The sequence below is a fragment of the Poecile atricapillus genome, chromosome 17 (genome assembly GCF_030490865.1).
Source record: "Poecile atricapillus isolate bPoeAtr1 chromosome 17, bPoeAtr1.hap1, whole genome shotgun sequence".
Classification (NCBI taxonomy): domain Eukaryota; kingdom Metazoa; phylum Chordata; class Aves; order Passeriformes; family Paridae; genus Poecile; species Poecile atricapillus.
The window spans coordinates 11,016,889-11,033,713 of NC_081265.1; the positions used below are offsets into that span (position 1 = coordinate 11,016,889).

A 16,825-nucleotide genomic window follows, 5' to 3' on the forward strand; every position below is an offset into this window, starting at 1 on the left:
TTTACCTTCCTTCTTCCCTTTCCATTTCCAGCGTCCTGATGCCTCTGTCACATTCCCCAGGGCTCGCTTTGCTGCTGGAACAGGCTCCTCTGCTCGTGCATTGCTACCTTCTGGGGCAGCCAGCGGGCCAGGAAGAGCCAGGGCCACCCCTCCGGGGAAGGCTTTGCACTGAGAGGAGGCTGCCGACAGGGAGATTTAGGTCTCACCTGCCTGCGCTGTCCCTCCCTCTCCTCCCCGCCCTGCATGCAGGGCTCAGCTCTCCCCTATCCTGACCAGGCAGAGATGACACTCCAGAGCCTGAAGGAAAGTTCTTTTGGGGCTGTGAGAGCAGAACAAGTGCTGGGGAGTCCCCAGTGAGTATTAAAACTCCCTGTTCCAATCAGGTGTGCTGTCTGTTCTCTCCTCACCCACTCTGCTCTGCTCTGACCCTAAATGCCCACAGAGTTGCCACTGAGGGACATTAAGTAATGATAATTCCCATGAAAATTTTTCCCTTGGTCAAAACAAAGCACAGATCCCAGCGATCCACCCAGTGCAGCCTGGCAGGGATCTGGATGATGGATGGCTCCAAAACACCACAGGGATGATGATGTGGACACCTCATCCATCTTTCCAAGCCGGGCCCCGAACCTGGAGCGTGCAGGCTGCGGGGATGGATCGGGAGGGAACAGCTGGGCTGCTTCTCTGTGGGAGAGCACAGCCCCAGCACGGAGATGGCAGCGAGCCTGGAGCGCTGAGCCAGAGCGTTCCTGCCGCGCTCCTCCAGCTCCCACCTGGGCCAGGGGCAGGACACCTCACCTCCCTCCTTCATGCACTGGGAAATGGGGACTGCTCTCACCACTCCGGGAGGCACCATCAACACATCTGTGCCTATTTCTGCCTGGCAGAAAGAGTTTCCCACCCCAGCACATCAAAAAGGATAAATTTGCTGTGAAATGACCCCACAGAACCGGGCTGCTCCCAGCCCGTGTCACTGCACTGCCTGCTCCTGCCCCTCATGGCCTTTTGGCCCTCTCCCAGGGGAAACTGGGGGTGCTGGGTGTAGGCCCTGGGCTCTCCATCCTCTCCCCAAATGGGAGATGAAGCAGCTTTGATTCCCAAGAGACTCCCAGAGTTGCTACCCTCTACCTGTACTGGAGTTTCCACTCACCTGCCCACACAATCTCTTTTTGCTGATTGTTTTTGGCAGATGTTCAAGGACTTTTGGGCTCATCCATTAGAGTCCCCTCGATCCCCAGGGGAACAGGAATTGGGCTGAGGGCTGTGATTCCCAGTGCAGCATCCCCAGGTGTCCTGTCTCAGCCCGAGGGGGGATCCCTCTCCATGAGAAACCACAGCCTGGGCGACAACAGGCCTTGGGCAAAGCCAGAGGCCCATTCCAGCCCTTCTGTGAAATCATTTAGGAAAACCCTGTACTTCCAGAAGAGAGTGAAATAAAGGTTTGCTCCTTCCCTGCACTCCAACCCTCTGTCCAGGGGGGATTGCAGACACAATTTTCAACCCTTCTGTCACTCACAAGACACTTTGAAAAGGTTTGAAAGGAAAATTTCTGCCTGTGGAAACATCTGCCCAGGAAGACTTATTCCATGGTCTCATGGCTGTGTGTGGGACATGAATCCAGGCTCTTTCCCTTCCTGTTCCTTTCTCTGCCCTCTGCAATCCTGGCCAGGAGGTGCCCACTGTGGGCAGCAGTTCTGTGCCCAGTTTGTGTTGTCAATATCCCCCATGCCAGCTGGGACCTCAGAGTGCTTGCTGAGACCCAGAACAAAATAATCTCTCTGCCCACATCACTCCATCAGCTTTCAGACTCCTCTCTCCACTAAAACCAGCGGCGTACAAAATACTTCCATAAATTCATCTCCCGGCAGAGCTGAGTGTCTCTTCCATTCCCGTGCTCTCCCACGTCAGAATCCATTTCTTTAGTGTCTCCCAAAAGAAGGCAGGATTTTCCCCTCCCCACCATTAATTCCCTGTTTCCTGCTGAGCCTAAAGCAAACTCAAACTTAGTGTGGGGTTGAGCCCCTCTGTGTCACTGGTCCCTCTGCTTCTGCCTGGGGTGGATCGGGAGCGGCCGGGTCCCCGTTCCGCTGCCTCCAAGAGCCTCCACGGCTGCCCTGGCTGAGAGAGGAAAAGCCTCCGTCTCCTTATCAGTCCCCAGGGCATCCTAATCCCCTTATAAACGAAATCCAGTTTACAGATATCTTTTTAAGAGCCTGCCCGTCACTCCATCCCAGCTCTCCAGACTCTTTGGAGTGCGGCCAGCGGGGATGAGTCTCTGCCGCGGGCAGAGCTGGGACTGCCCCGGGTGCGGATTGGGCATGTCCCTGTCCCCTGTCCCCTGTCCCTGTCCCTGTCCCCTGTCCCTGTCCCCTGTCCCCTGTCCCCTGTCCCCTGTCCCTGTCCCCTGTCCCCTGTCCCCTGTCCCTGTCCCCTGTCCCTGTCCCCTGTCCCCTGTCCCTGTCCCCTGTCCCCTGTCCCTGTCCCTGTCCCCTGTCCCCTGTCCCCTGTCCCCTGTCCCTGTCCCCTGTCCCTGTCCCCTGTCCCTGTCCCTGTCCCTGTCCCCTGTCCCCTGTCCCTGTCCCGTGCTTTGATCCCTGCACAGACACGACGCAGGTCCCTGTCCCGCGGGGCTGCAGGGCCAGGCTGAGCCGTGCCAGCCCCGGCTGTGGCCGCTCCATGCGGGAAGCAGCGGGGATCTGGCAGGGATGCTCGGGACGGGAGCTCGGCTCATGCAAAGCAAACGTTTCCTGCTGATCCGAGCGTCAGAGGCCAAACTGCAGCCGCTGCTCCAGAGGCACCCTGGGGGCGGAGCAGATGCGGCTCTGCCACCGCCGAGCCCCGGCCCGGCCCCGAGCCCTCTGCATGGGCTGATCCTGGCAAATCCTCTCCCTTCTCTCCTGGAAAAGGGGGGGGATGTGTTCGGTGCAATCATGAACGTGCTGCAAATAAATCACCCTGGTGGGGTTGAGCGTGTGAAGCCCCCGTGTCCCGGGGATGCCGCCCTGCCGTGGGGTCCTGTGCCCCAGGCTGCCGTGCCAGAGCTCTCTAGGAAAAGGTGGATGCTGGATTTGATGGATCCTGGGGCTGCTTTGGGGTTTTATCTACTGTTTGACAGCAACAAGGGGCCAAATGATCTGCAGCCCCTGCAAAGGCAGGCAGGTACCCAGACTGTTCCAGCCATCCTGACCCATGATCGCCTTTGCCCTGGATGTCCCCAGGGACAAAAGTGGTGGAGAAAAAACTCAGCGCAGCACCCTGAAATCCTCCAGAAAATCCCCAATCAAACCCTGCTTGCACAGCCCAGCCACAGAATGGTTACAGACAGGATGAGAACTGGGAAGGCTTTTGAGGTGCAGATGATCAGTCAGGGTAGAGAAAAGGAATCATCTGGAATGAAATTCTGCAGTCCCATACAAAGCACAAGAGCTTCTAAAACCACTACCAAAAAGCTGAGTGTCACAAAAGGGAGGCAGGAGAGATCTAGGGCCAAAAGGGCATCCACCCTCTGTGGTCACAAAAACCCATCTCCCATCCCTGAAGAAGAAGGGGAGATAAATTAAGAATATGGAGACAAATTTGTGTGCTCAACTGTTCCCACTTCACAGGCCAGATAGAAATCCCAGAATCCAGGGAATGCTTTTCTGGGCTGTGGGGATTGCAGAGACCTCGGGTGCTTTTTGCTCCATCCCTGGAGAGGCAGCACGTCCCCCCGGGCAGGCACAGGGAGTTTGCGAGGCGAGGACAGCAGAGGCTGAATAAGGATGACATGATTTGGCCCAGAAAGAGAAGGGCAGAGATTAGCCGTGGACAAGCTCAAGGGAAGGCAAGTGTCCAACCCGGAGTGCCAAGCCTGGTTTTGTTTTAGCCTTAGCTGCGCTTTTTTGTTTGTTTGTTTGTTGGTGTAAAAACCTTTCTGTTGGAAATCAGTTTAACTTTAAGCTTCCTGAGAATAAAAGCCTGTGAGAAAGCTCTGCCCATGCGAGGCTCCCTTGGGAGGCTACAATGGGAGCCTCAGCAGCTCATGAGCCCAAATTTCTATGGCTACAGCACCCATCTGCTCAGCAATACAGTTACCCCTGCTCTGCGCTTCCCCATGCAGCACAACCCGCTGGGAGCTGCACCAGGAGGGGCTGGGAAGGACCTGTGGCTGCACGGGTGGCACATGGAGCCACAAGAAGTGCAGCCCTCGCAGGGTCTGCTCCAGCTGCTGGTGAAGCTGCCCCAGCTGCAGTTTTCTGAGTACAAGGATGGTGCAATAATGCTTCGTGCCTTTCTCGACCCAAATCTGGAGGATTTTATAGAGGCCCCCCCTTTGCTCCCTATAAATGGGGAAATTGAGGCATTTGAGGGAATGAACGGAAATTGAACCTGGATATCAGAAATTATGAGCATTCCTGTTATCATCAGGAGGTAACGGGCAGCACCACCACAGAGCAGCTCCAAAATCCACCTGAGAGCCCTGGCTGGATCCTGCAGGGGCAGAGTTGTGTTGTGCTGCCAGATCCAGGCACCAGCGTCTGCCTCGGGTGGACAAAGGATGTTACACTGTGGGGATCCTGCTCTGGCACCCCGGGGATCCTCTCTGGGACCCTGGGGATCCTGCAGGGGCAGCCTGAGGATCCTGCTCAGAGCCTCTCCTCGCAGGCTGGGAACGTGGCTGTTTCTCCAAGCAAGAAGGGATGGATCCCCATCCCTCTGGAACAGATGTGGCTGTAAGCAGGGTGAATACGGGGACACTCAGACTCCTTTTCTCCTCACAGGGGGATTTGCAAAGCCACTTCATTCCTCTGTCTGACCCCCACCATGGGACCGAAGGGGCAGAGGGTGCAGTGGATGTGCCTCTGTGTGCCCAGGTCCCTGCCAGCTCTGCCTGTCCCCCTCCCACAGCAGCAGCCAGTGCCTCTGTCCCTCTGTCCCTCTCAGGATAAACCATCTGCAAAGCCTGAGCCACCACGGCAGAGGAGAAGGCAGAAAGGACATTTCCCACCAGCCCAGCCCTTCCTGGTCAGATGTCTCGGCCACTGTGAGCCATTGCCAGCCCCTAGTGGCCCAGGCCTCGCCCTGGGTCCCTGCTCTGCCCCTGGGGGCCTGGACCCTGCAGACAGGCACTGGCTCACAAGCAATTCCTGTGGGGCAGAGCCAAAGTCACCACCAGCTCGACTCCTTCTTCTATTTGGAGGCCAAAGAGAATGGGAAGGAATCCTCTCGTGGGGCTCCCCGATATCCCACTGTGCCAGTCTGGGGAAAGGTTACAGACAGGATGGAGCTGGGAAGGCTTTTGAGGTGGAGGTGATTAATGCAAGGTTCATCTGAATTTAATAAGGGACACCAGGAACGCCCTGGCATGAAATCCCTCCCATCCCTCTGTGGGAGCAGAGCGAGAGGAGCTGTCAGTGTGGGAGGATTTGATTTCCCTGGTTGTGATGAGGGTGGAGGGGCCCCAAGCACTGCCCTGCAAATGCCTCCCTGGACCACCACGGAGGTGAGAAAGCCCCAGGTTTGACTGGAAGTTTTTAATTGGGAGTGTTTGGTGGGCGCTTCTCTCGGAGTTCCTGGTCAACTCCTTGTCTGAGGTGAAGTTTCCTTTCCGCTGAATAAGAAGCTTGCTCGGAAATTGCTCTGACATGAGACACATCCCAGCCTGGGAACCCTTCGGCAGCGGAGCAGAGCCTGTCCAACACCAGGCTGCCTGTGCTGCCTGTGCCAAATCCCTATCTGGGAACACAATGTGTTTCCTTTCTCTCCCTGCGCTCGCTCCTGGGTTTGTTAAACGCTCTCAAGGCATCACAGAGGGCCAAAATCCGAGCGTTGCCCAGCACCTGCAGCCGCCACTGACGTCAGGAACACCTGCAGGTGCAGGGAGCATCTCCTGGCTCCGTGGGGGGAAGGCTGTGGGGATCCAGAGCCGGCACTGGGAATGGAGTCTGGAGCTCTCCAAGTGCCTGTCAGCAGGATGCAGCCTGGGCTTGTCCAGTGGTGCTTTATCCAAGGGAAAGGCAGAGGTGCTCCGTGCAAGCCGAAGGGAGGGTGCTTGGCCGGGCTCATTGCCAGCACTCCAAATAACACCGCAATTCCGGAGAAACTGCAGTGGTATTTTCGTGTGTATTTTAGTGATGTTAAATGTGATCAAAGACCCTGCCTGCATTTTCCTGTGTCCACACAAGCTCACCAGCAGCTGAGCTCTGACAGCGGTTTAGTTCAGACCTTTCCCAGCTGCAATCCCTTCTCCCGGGGGAGCTGGAAGCTGCATCAGGACAGACTGGGCTGGAGAAGGGGGCTTGGGCTGGACCAGTGCTGAGCAAAGAGCCAGCCCAGCGGCGCTGGAGAGAGGCAGGATGGAGAACAGACCTCTGAGCTCTTCTCCAAGCTGAGTTCTCCCTGGAGCACTCTGGCTCCCAGGCGCTCGGCCAAAGCCGGACCGCGGGGCCAAGCTCTACGTGGATGAGTTACTTGCCAGGTAAAGCTGATGGGAACCTGAAGCTGTGCAAAGCTCTGCAGGAGCAGATCCCTGGAGAACATCTCCTTGGGACAAGCCCTGTCCTCTCCATGTGCAGCGCTGGGATCTCACAAGGAGCTCTAAAGAAAAATTCGATCTTGCTGGCAAAAACCGTTCCCGTGGGAAATTTTGACTTTCTGTCTAAAACTCCAGAGCATTTCTTTTTCAGCCCCAAATGAGCATGAATAGGAACAAAGATTCAGTTTTGGCAGGGGAAATGGGCTAACCAAAGAAAACACCCAAATTTTTAAGCAAAGCAGACACATTCTATAATTTTTCTCTTTGGATGAAAAGAAAAAGAAAAATAAAACTCCCAACGATTTTCCAGAAAGGAAAAAAGTAAATTCAGAGAAAAAACCCGCAACCAGTTCTCTCACCGCTACCTGATGCAAATTCAGCTGATTTGGCCGATTCACCTTTCCCTCGGCACGGAGGCTCGGGACTCTCCGGCCGCTCTGATCCCCTCTGCAGCTGGAAGGAGCCTCCAGCGTGCGGAGGCAGCAGCAGCAGCAGCAGCAGCAGCAGCAGCTCCCGGCTCGTCCCCTGCCCCTGCCCGGCGCGGGCGGCTCCGCAGCCCCCGCTGACCCGGGCCTGACTTTCTCTCGGGATTTGGGAGAGAAACCAGGGTGGGCCGACGGTCATGAGCGAGTGGGTGGGAGTTGAATGGGGTTATTGTGATCTTTATCTGGGGGGATTACTCCAGGCGGTGTGGGCTTGGCAGGGCAGCGCGGGTGTTTGGCCGTGGCTGGTTTTACAGACTGATAGGTGCGGCCCCAGGGAAGGAGCAGCAGGACTCGGCTGCGGAAAATTGTTTTACGGTAGCTTCATCCTTGCAAAACATTCACTTCCCAGCAAAGCCGGTGGAAAAGGAAAAAACAGAGCGATTTTCGTTTGCAGAAGTCTGACGCGGCTAGGACTGCACATGGTCTGAAATGCAAAGCCTGGCATAAAAGTGACATATTTTACTGGAAACTGGGAACTTGCTTCCCTTTTATTGGAAATAAATTGGAAGGGAGAAGGATGGTAGGAGCACGGCGCCAGCAAAATAAGTGAATAGAAGCGTTTTCAGGAGCATTTGGGGATCCTGCGGAGTAGACAGGGGGTCCGATAGCACCCCGAGAGCGCACTAGAATTTTCGGCATCGCCGATAGCGGTGACTCTGCAGGCAGGGAGCGGGGCTGAGGCTGGGAGAGTCGGTCCCCTCCTGGTCCCCCGGCCTCGCTGCTGGGCAAGAGGCAGCGCTTGGAAGTAAACGAGACGCGGAGCTCCGTCCCGAGCGCCGCCGGGACCCGCGGGCCGGGGGAAGAGCAAACCCGGAGCTGACCCCGGCAGCAGAGGAGCAGCCGCCGATCCGCAGCCCCGGGGAACGGGGGCTCCGCGGCGGGGCCGAGCTTCGCCCCGAGGCTGCGGGACCCCGCGCCCGCCCCCGGAGCCGCCACCGAGTGTGCCCCGGTGCCACCGGGCCGCGGGAGCGGGCCCCTCTCCCCGCCAGATAAGCCGGCTTGGCCGTGCCTCCCTGGTGAAATTGCGCTCCCTGCAAGGGACACATCTGATTGTGATTTGAGGGGAAAAAAAATTCAAAAAAATGAAAAGAAGGGAAAGAAAAAAAAAAATAAAAAAAAAATAGGCGGCCAACCCCGGCCGCTCGGCGAGGGTTTTTTTCCTATCGTCGGAGCTGCAAATATTTTGGAAGACGGGGCCGTGTTTTCCGTGTAAACAAGGCAGCGGCGGCGGCGGGCGGCGGAGCTGGGGCTGCGCTCCGCGGGGCCGGGGGGTCCCGGCGTGGGGAGCCGAGCCCAGTCCGGGCCACCCCAGCCCCGGGCCCGGGTCCTCACGGGCACACGGCCGAGCACCGGCCCCCTAAACCGCGAGGAGAGGAGCGGCAGCGCGCGGGGATCCCGCTGGGAAGCGGGGGTCGAAGATCGGAGGGAACATTCGGCGGGATGTGTGGGGCTCACGGAGAACTCCCCAAGCCTTAACCCTTATCCACCGCGGCAGAGAAGAGGACGCTCCGTCTCCGCCCGGGGACAGCCAGCACGACGCACGTTTCTCGCTCAAGATGGAACGAGCCGGCGTCTGTCCGGCTCTCATTTGGCCCTGGGGCTCGTTCAAGAACCCGCCGCCGCCTCCCAGGGCCGCCCGCACCTCCTGAGGATGCAGGGACGGGAGCTGCAGGCTCCGCCGCACTCCCCTGCCGTGCTGCCGGCCGCCGTCCCTCTCCGGAAAGAGCCAGAGCCCATCCCCGTCCCACCCGGACGCGGAGCCTCTCGGGCTTTGCGGTGGCTCTGAGCCCGTGTCCCGTGTCCCGTGGAACAGAACGGGCGGGCGGGCGAGCTCCGGGATCCCCGCACCGGAGCCGGGCCGTGGGCTGCGGGCCCCTCGCCCAGGACCCGCCCGGGACGGGAGACGCTGCCCGGCCAGCCAGGGCCCCTCCGCGCTTCTCCGGACACGAACGGCGTTTTCCCAGAATCCCGAATGTCCCTTATCCCCGCTCCTGAGTTTCTTGTTTTTTCCTGCCTCGCGTTTCCGAGCTTCCCTTTGCTCTGCCCATCGGAGTCTCCCGCGGACCCCGTCCTGCGCCGCCGGCTGCCTCCGGTGTCCCCGTCCCACGTCTCCGCGGCCCTCGGTATCCCCTGCCCCAAATTCCCGTGCCCGGCCCGGTGGTCCCAGGTCCCCCGTGCCCTCTGTTTTGCACCTGGAGATCCCTCGGTGCTGTCACCAGCGGGCTCCCGAGTACCTCAGTGTTCCCTGCCTTGAGCTGCCGGGCGCCTCAGTGTCCCATCCCCTGCGCTCCCGAGTGCCTTCACGTCCCTGCTCCACGCTCCAAGGTCCCTCGGTGTCCCGTCGTCATCCCTACGCTCTCCGGTACCTCAGTGTCTCCTGCTATCCCGTTCTCCATCTCCCTGGGTGTCCATGAACGGCTCCCCGTGTCCCTGCTCGCCCCGCTCTGCTCGGCGCGTTCCTGGACGTCCCCGTGCCTTTCGCTGCCGTTCCCCGCGGCTCCTTCGCTCTGCCCTCCCTCTGCCTCCCCTCCGGGGACCTCCGCGCCCCGTCCCCGTCCTCCTCCTCCTCCCCGCCCGTGCCGGAGCGCCCGCGGCCGGGACTCACCCACACACTCGTTGGCCTCCCGGGCCGTCGCTCGCTGCCAGGGCCGGTCGTAGTGGAAGGGCTTGCAGCGGTCGCACTCGGGGCCGGCCGTGTTGTGCTTGCAGTCGCACACCAAGCTGTCGTCGCGGTCCCGGACGCAGCGCGACGCGTGCCCGTTGCACTTGCAGCGCCCGCCGACCTGCAGGTCGGACACGGCGTAGAAGTAGGAGTCGCGGGCCAGCTCGGAGTCGTCCTCGCTCTCGTCGCCGAAGGTGTGCAGGCGGCTGAAGGTCACCCTGATGTCCGTGGCCGTCACCCAGTCCTGCAGCACGGGCGAGTTGTCGAAGTCGTGGGCGGTGGGGCGGCCGTCCAGGGTGCTGAAGGCGATGAGGCCGCCGGAGAGGGGCCGCACGTCGGTGTGCGAGTCGGTGCACACCGCCTCCTGCTCGTTCTGCTTCGTGATGGCGGCGCGGCTCGGCTTGTTGTACATCTTGCGGCACTGCGTGGAGTAGAACTGGAAAGGCACCCAGGTCTTGCCGTAGTCCATGGACTTGTGGATGGCCATGGACTCGGGGCGCGGCGAGCAGAACTGCAGGCTGACGTAGGTCACCTCGAATTTCTTGCCGAGGGAGAGGGTGAGGGTGACGTTGTGGGGATACTGGACGTAGCTGTCGGACTGCCAGCAGGTCAGGTTGTGCGGGTTGTTGAGGTCGGTGAGGAAGGAGGGCGGGTGGGCGCGCTTGGGGTCGGAGGCGTTGCAGAGGTGGCAGGTGCGGACCTGCTCCTCGCCTTTCTCCGTCACCACGCAGTACCGCGACGGCGGCTTCCCGCAGGTGCTGGACACCTTCACCTCCTTCCCGAAGGCCGAGTTGACGAAGTCGGGGATGCAGCGGCGGGGCAGCCCGTGCTCGTCGTAGCAGGGGTCGGGCTGGGCGGTCTGCACGGCGAACATGCTCACGCCGTGGTAGCCGCCGCGCAGGGGCTGCGCCAGCCACGCCGCCGCCAGCAGCAGGGCCAGCGGCGCCTCCGCTCCCCTCCGCGGCATCCTGCGCGACCTCCGCGCGGCGTGGGGACAGCGGGGAGGGGGACACGGGCCACACCGGGGAGCCGCCGCTCGACCGCGCCGCTCCGCGGGGCACCTCGGCCGGGGACGCGGTGCGGCGGCTCAGGGAGCCCGGAGCATCGCCCGCCCCGCGGCCAGCCCCGCGGAGAAAGGGGAGACCGCGACGGCGGCGGCACCACAAAAGTGGGGCTGGCGGCGGGGCTGGGTCCCGCCTGCCTCCCGCCCCGGCCCTCGCACGGAGAATGACTGGCGGTCCCAGCCCCCGCCGCGTTTGAGGTCATGCTAAAGGAGTGACATCGCGCTCAAGGAACAGAACAACGACATCCACTGGCGGCTCAGCCAGAGACGAGCGCAGGCCTCGGGGAGGGCGGGGGGGGGGGATGGGAGTGGGACGGAGCCCGCCTCGACACCGCGGTGATGGGCTCCAGCTCCACCGCGGGGCTCCCGAGCCGCCCCGAGGAGCCGGGCCTGGGCCCTTCTGCTCCCCCCCCCCCGCCCCTCGGTGCCCCCGACGGGGTTGGGGGAGCCGGGACCTCCTGAGCCCTGCAGCTGGGGATGCTCCGTGGGCGTGGAGCGGGATGGGGAGAAGCGGCTGGCAGTGGCCCCACGCCCACCTGTGAGGAAGCCGGGGGATCAGGATGGGGACGTCTCCTACCTGGTCCCTGCTGGCCTCTCCTCTCCGCCGGGACAGCAGGGACTGGGACTAGCCCCCTCAGCTGGATCGGAAGGGGCACCGGCCCGAGCGGGCTCCCTCAGCTCCCTCCCCTGGGACAGAAAATCCGGTGCGGGGGGAGTTTAATGGGGGGAAGTAACAACACGGGAACTGCTGGGCCTGGCGAGCCGCGGCAGGTTGTTTTAGGGGGCTGGTGTCGGTGAACAGGGGCAGTCTCTCTATCACAGCCCCGGACAGACCGGGCACAAGGAACCTCTTGCCGCCCCCCGCCTCGCTCTGCAGTTCGCCGTCTCTCCCGTTAAGGCGAGGAAGGGGTTAAAGGGCGGCACTTGTCCCGCACCGGGCCCAGCCCCTGTCTCCCCTTCCCACCCACCCTGAGGACCCCCAGGGTCGAGGGGCCGCCCCCGACGGCCGCTTCCCCCCGGATCCACTCCGGATCCTCTTCCCGCTGTGATCCCGGCCGGGGACACGGCCCGGGGGGACGGTACCGAGATGCCGGAGAGACGGTCCCGGGAGGGAGCGGAGAGTTTCCCTCCCTCGGCTCCCGACCGCCCTGCTCGCCCCCCTTCCCTCCCTCTTTGATTAAAAGGGCACTTTTATTTTTCCAACGGAGGTGCCCTCTCTCGGAGCGCTGCCCACGCCGTGTCACTCAAGCGGCCGGGCCCTGGCACGGCGGCTCGGTCCCCTCCCCGGAGAGCCTCGGCGGGGCGGCCCGAGGGGACGGGGGCTGCCCGGGCAGCGGCGAGCCCCAGGCCGGCCTCCGCCCCCTCCTCTCCGCCCGCCTCTCTCCCCGCTTTGAATTCCTTGCCACCGAGCTGAATAAAAGTGGTTGTTGTAAATTGAATTAGTGCCTGATTAATCTGCTCCCGGGCCTGCTAGCCCAGCGGGACGTCTTTGGCAATGCAACCGCCTTCCCTGCAGGGCAGCGGGGCTCCGCAGCCTCCCTGCCCCCATCGCTCCCCCCGGACCCCCCCAGCCGCCCCCCCAGCCCCACCGTTCCCGGGATTTGTTAACTCTTCCCCGGGAAACAGCCCCTCCGTCCCGCTGCCGGCGACCTCCATCGCCGGGGGAGGAGGAGGGCTGTGTGTGCCTGGGGATGCGGCCGAGCCGGGACTGGCGGTCCGGTCCCTCTGGTCCCACCCGATGCACCCAGGGACACTCCCGGACACTCCCGGGATACCCCAGCCCCGGAGAAGGTTTTAACCCCACTCCTCAATCACGGCCCTCTTTACAGAATTGGGATGGAGCGGGGTGTGTGTGCTCTCGTCCACCTCAAGGTGGGAGGGAGATGATTCAGATTAAGCTGTCCCGGACCGTGGGGCCAGGGCGGGACAGAGGCTCCGGGACATCACCGCGGCCCCGGGTGAGCCCGGCAGGGACAATGGACGGGAATGCCCGGCCCGGAGCGCCCATTTCGGGCCCACAGACCCCTGCAGGTGCCTGCCATGAGCATCGCCCTCGTTTATGATCCCCCACTTTACTCGCCTGGCGATTTTCCTTCGGCCACGAGTGTCCGGGACCAGCCAGCGCCGCGGGTTCCCGGTCCCGTGTGCGGCCGTGCCGGGGCTGCGGAGGGACAGGGGGACAGGGGGACAGGGGGACAGGGGGACAGGGGGACAGGGGGACAGGGGGACAGGGGGACAGGGGGACAGGGGGACGGCTCTTGTGCCCGGGAGGGACACGCGGGGCCCGCTCGGGGCGCAGCAGGTACCCGGAGCCTCGATGCTCCGGGGACAGATGCGGGTCTGGCCCCGCTGGCTCCGGGCGCTTCCGGACCGTCTCGCCGGCCCGACCGCGGTCCCGGGAGTGCCCCCAGTGCCCAGGGCAGGGCTGAAATGTCAGCGTTTCTTTAAAGTCCCTGAGAGCTTCTAAAGGTCGCCCGGAGGCCCCTCAAAGCCCGCACGGTCCTTCACCACCTCACAGCAAAACTTGGGGTGAATCTAAGGAAAGCTGATCCCCGCGGAACTCCCCCGCAAAGCCGAGGTACTGCCTAATCCCATTAGTAGGGTGTTAATTTAACAAGCTCCCGGCGCTGCCGAGCGCGGGGCTCCGCTGCCCGCCGGCACTCCCGGGGCTGCGGCTCTCGCCGTCCTCCTGCCCTTCTCTCTGGGTTTATTCGGTGTTTCACAACCCCCAGGGTTTGTAATGGCTCTTGCGGTCATTAACGTGATTTACTGAGGCTTTCTCCTCTAATTACCTCGCCCTCGAGCTATTAAATGCATGTAAGCAGCTCCGCGGGGACCGAGGCACAGCTCGCCGGGCCCGGTCCCGACTCTGCCGGGCCCTCCCGGGGCAGGGGCCTGGGGCCGGCCCGAGAGGATGCAACGGGGGCGATGCTCGGGCCACCAGGCCGTGCCCTTCCCTTATCGCCCCCCTTCGGATCTGATTTTCCTGTCATGAAGCATCAGCCAGTCCCGGCCGTGTCCTGTCTCGGGAGGGGACGGACCCGTGCCGAAGGCAGCCCCGGTGAGACGCCGAAGCATCTCCGGTACCAGCACCGGGGCCGGAGCCTCGCTGCTACGAGCACCGAGATCAGAACACTGCTGGGACCAGCACCGGGAACAAAACACCGCTGGGACCACACTGGAGCATCATCTCCGGTGCCCCGGTCCCTGCCCGGGAGCGGACCCAGGGCCGGGCCGGGCCAGAGCGGAGCGTCCCCGTTCCTCGGTGTTTGGCCGGGGAGAAGCCCCGAGAACGGAGAACCGGGACGGGCTTTATTTCAGCCGCACTGGGGGCAGCGGGAAAGGCGGCCCCAGCGCCCGGAGCCTGTTTTAAAAGTCAAATGGCTTCGGGTGCCGGAGCTCGTCCTCCTCCCCGGGAACAATGCGCTGCTCCTCGCCCACCTCCCCCTGCACCGCCCGGCCTTGGAGAAGGGAGGGGGAAGCCCGAGCGGCTCTTCTGCTCCTCGGCTCTCGGGGGGCCGTTCCCCGGCGGGACCGGGAGCGGCTGGAAAAGCAGAGAAGACCCGGGTTGAAATAATCAGGAGCGATTTATTCCCCTGGAGTGACAGTTCTTTTGAGCAGTTGCCGAATGGCAGTTTCTGTCTTTCTGAAAGCTTTTCTTCCAGATTCTGTTCAGATTAGGCTGGGGAGATGAATGAGGCCATTATCCAGCCCAGTAGCTATTCTGAAATGCCAAATTAATTACCAAGGACTAAATCAAGGCGATGGGGGCTGGAGGGGAGAGGGGGGCGGCGGTTTAAGGTGTGAAAATATCTCCGCGATCTTTTAAACATGGGCACGGCGGGCGGCCCGGGCTGCTCCCCTCAAACCCCCCAAACTTCGCTCCGCAAGCGCGGGGGCAGCGGCGGCCGGAGCCGGGCGGAGGGACCGAGGAGACTCCGCGGGGCTCGCTCCGCTTGCCCTGCCCGGCTCCGGCACCGCCCCGCCGCTGCCGCATCTCTCAGCTCCGGCGGGCACCGCGGGGCTCCGGGCGGGGCTGAACCGCAGCCGAGGCCGCTGGTGCCGCTCTCGGGTCCCCTCCGGGCGCTCCCCGGCACCTCCCCGCTCCCCAGCGCACGGACCTTGCGGCACCGGAGCGCCGGGCCCGGAGCGCAGCGCGGAGCAGCCCCGCTGCCCCAAAGGCGTTCGCAACCGCAGCGAGAGAGCCCGGGGCATTCCCGGATTCCCCCAGCTCCGAAGGGCCGGCTCGGGGATGCGAAAACGATCAGCAGGTCGCTTCTTTGCGATGAGAGAGGGAAGGGGGAGGGCGAGGGACCGTGCAGGGATGCTGATCCGTAACTTGGTTCGCGTTGCTTGGCTCGGAGGGTCATAGAAACACCGCGGAGAAAGAGGAGAGAGAGCGGTCCAAAGGGAATTAGGGAAGAAGGCACCGCTGGCTCTTCCCGGACCGATGTCTCTCTGCCAGCACGGATGACAACATTTGCACATGACATTTAATCCTCCAGCCTAAAGCTCCGTGGCTCCCGGCAGGCAGTTATTGTTATTATTGTCGCTCTAATATTTACGCTTTGCTCCCAAACAAGTGTAATTTCCCCTATCGCTTTGTAGTTCCTTGGCCCCTAATCCAGTTTTCTCTTCAGTTCCCGGGAGACCACACCTCTGGCTCCTCTCATTCATGGAGGAGGAAAAAAAAATAAATAAAAGAACGAATTTTACATTAAAAAGTAACCGTTTAGGGAAGGGAGGGTCAAACTTGACTATCAATTTGGGATGGGACAGTTGGACATGTGGCTGATGCTGGATCCCCTGCAAATGCCCACAGTCAATGAGGGACATCCCGCCTCAGCCTGGGCAGCAGCGACAGCAGAGCCAGGCAAGACTTTTCCTCGCAGTAGAAAGTCCTTGCAAACGAGGAATAAGCACGGAGGAGATTTCCCAGGGGCTGAGAAGTGGGCTGAAGAATCAAGCCTTTAATGTAAATTGGCCGTGGCTGGCAGAGACCACTGAACACTGGGCTATTCAGCATCTCTGTGAACCTCTAATGATCTACTCGGTTTTCAATTACACACCCACAATTGCCACCAAGTGAGATAAGCCTCCGGAATACTATATTTTCTCTTGCAAAATGTTTTCTTTAGGGCAGGCAGGCTGGGAAGGTCGGTGAGTAATATTTGATTTATTTTCAGCAGAGCTGCGGGACACAGGAGAGCTCCCGGCTGGCCCGAACAGGAGCCAGACTTGTCCAGAGCGGCTCAGGCACTGCCGGGAACTCGCAGGTGGATGCGGCTGCTGCAGCACTGCGGGTCCCAGATATTCCCAGGAAAACAGGGGCGTCCCTGGATGGCAAGGTTGTCAAAGCCTTTGATTTATTTGCGTGCTACCCGACAGAAACAACGGCTTCATTTGGGTGGCTTCAGGTGCAGAATGATACAAACAAGGCAGCTTAGGCTGGGACACGCTCCCGGGGAAAAGCAGGTCCAGGAACACGCACAGAGCCTCCAGAGCCCAGCTCCTCCTGCACCCCAAACAAAGCTACCCTGCATTTGGAAGCTGTTTCCAAGTCAAAATTACTTCTCTGAGCAATATATTGCAGGGATGGGACAAGAGGGACTTGGTGACCTCACAACAATGTCCTGAGCTCCAGGGGAAAGAAATACCTGACTCGGGAGCTCGGGCTGCTGGGAATGCCCCAGCACAGCTGGAGAAACCTCCCTGCACAGAACTGATGGAGTCCTGGCAGGACCCCCTGCACTGGTGGAGGGAATGTCCCTGCATATTTCTGTAACCTCAATTTCAGGGATCTGCAGGAATCCACTGCCAGGCTGAGGTGTGGGAGATGTGGGGTGAAGGAAACAGGTTTAGGTTTGGAGGACTTCTGTATAAATATTCATGGGGATCAGTGTGGAGAAGAGGGGATGGGGACATCCAGTTTATTCAGTAAAATGTTTAATTCAGAGAAACTTCACTGAGGTTTTGGTGCCACTCTGCAGATCTTTTTTTTAGATTATCAAAGCACAGACCAGACAGGGCACGGTGGGCGCTGGGTTCTTGCTGGCAGCCCAAAATCACGGGATGCCGCTGAGAGGTGCTGGGAGCGAGCC

At 61.2% G+C, this 16,825-nt stretch overlaps 1 protein-coding gene across 1 annotated transcript in view; it reads right to left on the minus strand.

The window, feature by feature from the left end:
* NTN1 (netrin 1) overlaps window positions 1–10,765 on the minus strand; it is an 82,705-nt gene extending 71,940 nt beyond the window's left edge. Inside the window, exon 1 of the mRNA XM_058852130.1 lies at window positions 9,605–10,765. Coding sequence (XP_058708113.1) covers window positions 9,605–10,628 — 1,024 coding nt within the window. The 5' untranslated portion in view covers window positions 10,629–10,765. The remainder of the gene's footprint in view (window positions 1–9,604) is intronic.
* Between the last annotated feature and the right edge of the window lie 6,060 nt (window positions 10,766–16,825).